At 33.2% G+C, this 5746-nt stretch overlaps 1 protein-coding gene across 1 annotated transcript in view; it reads left to right on the forward strand.

The window, feature by feature from the left end:
- The window catches only part of PDS5B (PDS5 cohesin associated factor B), a 139702-nt gene that overhangs the window by 99329 nt on the left and 34627 nt on the right, over nucleotides 1–5746 (forward strand). Inside the window, 2 exon segments of the mRNA XM_012642128.1 lie at nucleotides 101–237; nucleotides 3623–3746. Of these exon segments, the coding sequence (XP_012497582.1) occupies nucleotides 101–237; nucleotides 3623–3746 (261 nt within the window).

Consider the following 5746-nt stretch of genomic DNA (forward strand, 5'->3'; position numbering starts at 1 on the left):
ATCCATTGAAAACATTTTCTGATTTTTTTTTTAAAAGGTTGATATGGAAATTCTTTTAAAATGTACCAATGTTTTATTTCTCAACTTGTGTTTTAAATAGATTCAGGCTATTAAAATGATGGTTCGATGGCTACTTGGAATGAAAAATAATCACAGTAAATCAGGAACTTCTACCTTAAGATTGTTAACAACAATATTGCATAGTGATGGAGACTTGACAGAACAGGGGAAAATTAGGTATGCAATTACCACTTCAAAGTTCTTTTGATTGTACAGTATTTCAACTCCTAGGGTAACTGTTGAATAGTGCAGTTTCTTTTTAGAAAAATAATTAGTATCGCTTTATACATATGCATATATTTTTACTGTAATATGCTTTCGTACAGTGTTTATTTTACAATGGCAGTCACATGTCTGGTGCAGGGTACTGATACACATTGTATTTTAAACAATAGATGCTTACTCTTGGGGACATCTAATATGAAAGTGTTAGTGTATCAATCAATAATTGATGTTTCACATTCTTGTTACTGTCTAAAAGGAAGAGAACAGATTGATGGAAGGCAACTTACTGAGTCTATTTCCAGAAGTATAAGTAACTGCTTATTTTAAAAATGTACAGTTTTTAAAAATGAACACACTTTTTTGGTGTGATTTTTATTTTGTTTTGTTTGAAAGATGTAGTATTGTATAGTGATTGAAAACATAGATTCTGGAACCCAAATTCAAAACCTGGCTGTGCCACTTACTAGTTAGGTGACCATTAGCAAGTCACTTTAACCTCTCAGTACCTCAGTTTCCTTGCCTATAAAATAGAAATAATGGCAATTATGCGTACGTATCTTATCTGGCTATTATGATGTAATTAAATCAGTTAGTATATCTAAGGTATTTAACACGCTACCTAGCACATAGTAATGAGCATTGATGATGGCAGTGGTCGTTATGTCAGCGTTAGCTAAAATTTAGAGGTTTGTCCTCTCTGTAAACATAGGTGCCATTAGTGTCACTTCTTAGTAACATAAAATAGGACCATAACTTACCCTTCATATATCTAGTTTAAAGACCTTAATGAGAAAACATAAAAAGGTGACTGCCAGCTGCTTTCTACCTTTTTGTCTTCATTTTTATTCTCCTTGTATGTTTTGCTTATACTATATTCTTTGCGTAGAATGTTAACAGTAGCACATCCTTCTCAAACAAAATAGAAAAATACAAAACTTGGTAAATTATTCCTTTTGTATATACAGCTGATCTGTCTACCTTTTTATATTCTAGTTAGTTGTTTTTATCTCTCTACTGCCATAATTTATATATGCCAATGTTTGGGACTTTATAAATAATAAGTAGGTTTTGATCTAAAATTTATATGGAATTTGAGATACTTTTGTACTGGTCAGCTCAGTCTGGTAGAGCAAAAAAAATTTTTCCCACTACTAATAGATTTTGTTTCTTAAATTAATTTATTATGTACATTATTTTATACTTTTCTGTGACCAATTATATTCAGCTATGTAAAATTTTATTAGAGAGGCAATATACCTTAGTGGTTAACAACATGGAGGCAGATTGAAGGCATATTACATAGCTTCAAATTCAGGTTTCACCTTCCACTGTTGATCAGCTGCTTTTATTTATCAGCAAGATATTTAACTTCTACATGTCTCAGATTCCTCATCTGTAAAATAACAATCACCTTTAGGGTTTATGTAAAGAATTACATATTAAAATATGTAAAGTAATTGCAATGATATATGTATGTAGTGTCAAGTAAGCTGTGTTCTGTGGAACCCATGCAACATTGAGGAACATTTAGGGGCTGCTTAGAGTTGGAGTAAGAATTATTTCTGGTAGAGATAAAGTAAATAGAGCTTTGGGGATGGGGGTGGGGTTCTGTCCTTTGCTTAAATAGGAAGCCTGCTTTTTTGTGTGTTTCTACCTTAAACTTGCGTAAGATTTTACTTGAAGGAAAGTTTCATCTGCTTAATAAAGCTAAAAACTAAAACCAAAAGTTTACTACAATTACGTTATGTGTTGTTTTTTTTTTTTTTTAAAAGAGCTTACTGGATTAAATTAAATAGGAACTTCTTGTCTAGATGGGAGATTTTTAAGGACAAATATGTAGGAAGCATCTGTTGTCCATATCTGTGGGGAAAACATCAACAACTGGCATGTACGCTCCGCACTAGGAACTATGATTTACCTATTAATAGATACTTGGAATATTGTTAATGATGAACTGAAAAGCACCTTTGAGACATGTCCTGCACATTTAGAACCTTACTAATGTTGGCAAGCATTCATCAGTATTTTTTACATAATCCTTAGAAAGGTAAAGGAAAAGTCTTTAACCAGCTAGATCGTTAGATCTTGGAAAACTAATACTGTCTTTTCTTTTAAATCTTCCCTAGTGGCAATATATGATAGACATATATTTGTTATATGAATGTTGAACAATAATCTTTTGCTGTAGAGCTACAAAGGAGGTTCTAATTAAGGAGCACAACTTTTCCCTCCTTACATGCAGGATCCCTGTAATTCAGCTAATAAAAAACTATATTAGGGAAAATTGTTTACATGTATTTAGTAGTCTAGAATTCTATGAAGTGTGCTTTGTTTAGCAGTTTTCTTTCTGTGAACTTAAAAGGAGCCTCTTGGTAATATTTGAAAAGTTCAATCCTAGCTAAGAATAGTAATGTTTTATCCAGTATACCTGCTTTTGTTATACAGAGTATGCCAAATGTCCCCATACAAAGGAAACATTTTATAAAACTTTGTAATAAATATTTTGTAAATAAAGGTACATTTAACTACAATTTCCCATTTTCCCTATGTATGATGACTTTTGGGACACCCTGTATTTCTTCTGTGCTTAGCACAGTAGTTGTGGTTGATGTACTAGTGAGTTAAGACATTTTTATGCCTAATGTATAAGTAAACATATTTCCAAAAAAATCTATAGTAGAATACTTAAAACCTGATAACTAAACATGCTAATAGATTTCTACTAGGCTTGACTATGAGCTTTTTTGTATAATATTAGAGAATTAAATGACTTTTAGTGATAGTAGCATAGACTTATGTTGCAGAGAAGAATTTTATAATATTAGACACCATCTTCCAAAGCTAAGTGAACATAATATAGTATTCAGTATCACTAAATTATTTTCTTAGTCCATTCAGGCTGCTATAACAAAATACCATAGACTGGACAACAGAAATTTATTTCTCACTGTTTTGAAGGCTGGGAAGTTCCAGGTAAGGATGCAGCATGGTTGGTTTCTGGTGACGGCCCTCTCCTGGGTTGTAGACTTTTGACTTCTTGCTGTGTCCTCAAATGGCAGAAGTGGCAAACAGGCTCCCTGAGGCCACTTTTATTAGGATACTAATCCCATTCATGAAGGCTTCAGTCCCATGATCTAATTGCCTCCTAATATAGTCACCTTAGTGTTTGAATTTTAAGATGAATTTGGGGGGGATACAAACATTCAGACTACAGCATTTTCTCCTTTTTATTTTTTTTTACTAGAAGAATTTTTACAGAATTAGACATACAAAGTAGGAAGAATTTTATGTAGACATTTAGAAATCTAATCTATATTCATTCTTGCTCATTTTTCAGTAAACCAGATATGTCACGCCTGAGACTTGCTGCTGGGAGTGCTATTGTGAAGCTGGCACAAGAACCCTGTTACCATGAAATCATCACATTAGAGCAGTATCAGCTATGCGCATTAGCTATCAACGTAAGGAAAATGGCAATATAAAATGACTTTAGATGGGCTTTGACTTCTAGGAAGAAAAGCATCCACTATGAATTTAGATCAAAATTGTGAATGCTTTTGTTTTCTTTTGGAAAATTTGTACATGAGAAACATTTCAGAGTTCTAAAACTGTCATTTGAGTTTGGGGTTGCTAACATAGTGCAGTTGATTCTTGTTATTTGCAGTAGTTCTCTTCTCTTCTCTTCCCTTTCCCATTCCCCTTTTCTTTTCTGTTCAAGACAGGGTCTCACTCTGTTGCCCAGAGTGAAGTACAGTGGCATGATGGTAGCCCACTTCCGCCTTGAACTCTTGGGCTCAAGAAATCCTCCTGCCTCAGCCTTCTGATAGCCAGGACTACAGGCATGTGCCACCATGCCTGGCTAATTTTTAATTTATTTTTTAGAAACAGAATCTTGCTATGTTGCCCAGCCTGATCCCAAACTCCTGGCCTAAAGTGATCCTCCCATCTTAGCCTCCTAAGTGGCTGGGAGGATGGACTTGGGTGGCACTGTACCTGGTTATTTGCAGTAGTTTTTTTTCCTGTAAAATTACTACAACATTCAATTACGAATACTTCGATTGCTTTTAGGGGAAATACAAGAATAGGTTCCTTCAAGCCTCTGGTCAAAACATTTTTGTCAAATCAGTTAATACACAACCTTGTTTTATGTGTGTTTCTATTTAAAGACACCATTTCATTAACATTGAATTCATAGTCAACAGAACTATAACTCATGCCTGAACAAAGCTTATCCAGCACATGCATTTTTTCTGTAAGGAATATGACAGCCTTCTTGTGCTTTAAAACACCAGACGGCACTTTGTCACTATGTTTGAGAGCCATTTTAAAATGTGAAAAATGTGATACTAAATAGACCACAAAAAGGACACTTGGCTTACGGTAGGAGAGCTGAAACAAGAAGGCAGAGTGTTGCCTTTTTTGACCTCAGCTTGGAATGTACACGTCTGGCTACTCAATTATTTTGCTGCTCTGTACCTTTACTTTGTACATGACCAAGAAATCACTTCAAGTATTTATTTTTGTGTTAAAAATAAGTTTTAGCCAGTAGACAAATTCCTAAATGTGGAATCCACGAATAATGAGGATTGACTGCACATATTTCGTTCCTAAAATGAAAAAAATGCATAGAAATTTATAGTTTTATGAAGACATGGCATAGACTAATTTCAGGTTGAAAGCATTCCTTAGCATTATTACTCAGTAAGTTAAATTTTCAGATTATGAATAGTGGTACGATACTTACAGATTCATATTCCAGTTTTTTGGATTTCTTAGAGTAACTTTATATTTTAACTGTATGATTTTAGAAGTTTTTAGAGAGAAAATTAAATAAAAAGGACTTTCATAATAGTAAATATAATTCTAGTATGAGTTTTTCATTTATATTTTGGTTATTTTACACATAATTTTTCTGTCCTTTTCCAAGTAGTCTTAAGAATTTATTTCAGGGATCACTATAATTCTTCTCTCCCCTTCTGTTCCTTCTACTGCTTATTTAAAAATTGCTGCTTATTTATAACCCCTAGACAATTTAAAATTTAAATTTAAAAATAGGTATATTTTAAAATTGTAATTCTTCTCTCCCCTTCTGTTCCTTCTACTGCTTATTTAAAAATTGCTGCTTATTTATAACCCCTAGACACTTTGTACTTTAAATTTAAAAATAGGTATTATTTTTTTCGGGTGTTGGTTTGCAAAACTATGGTCACAGGACTAAGGCAAGGAGTAGACCTTCCTACTGCTGCCTCTGAACTTCCCGTCATGTTTTCTTCCAAGTTCATGGTTAATTGCATGGATCATATGGATTAGATCTCCATAAACATATTCAAAAGCTCCTTGTTTAGTTAAGACCACAAACATTTTAGCTGACAAAGTTGTGAGCAAATTCTGTTTTAAGTGTACATCTTCTGAAATATTTGTGGTCATCAATGTTATTAATATCATTATAAATTGATTACTG

This window comes from Propithecus coquereli, unplaced genomic scaffold (genome assembly GCF_000956105.1).
Source record: "Propithecus coquereli isolate 6110/MARCELLA unplaced genomic scaffold, Pcoq_1.0 Scaffold175, whole genome shotgun sequence".
In the NCBI taxonomy this organism is placed as follows: Eukaryota; Metazoa; Chordata; class Mammalia; order Primates; family Indriidae; genus Propithecus; species Propithecus coquereli.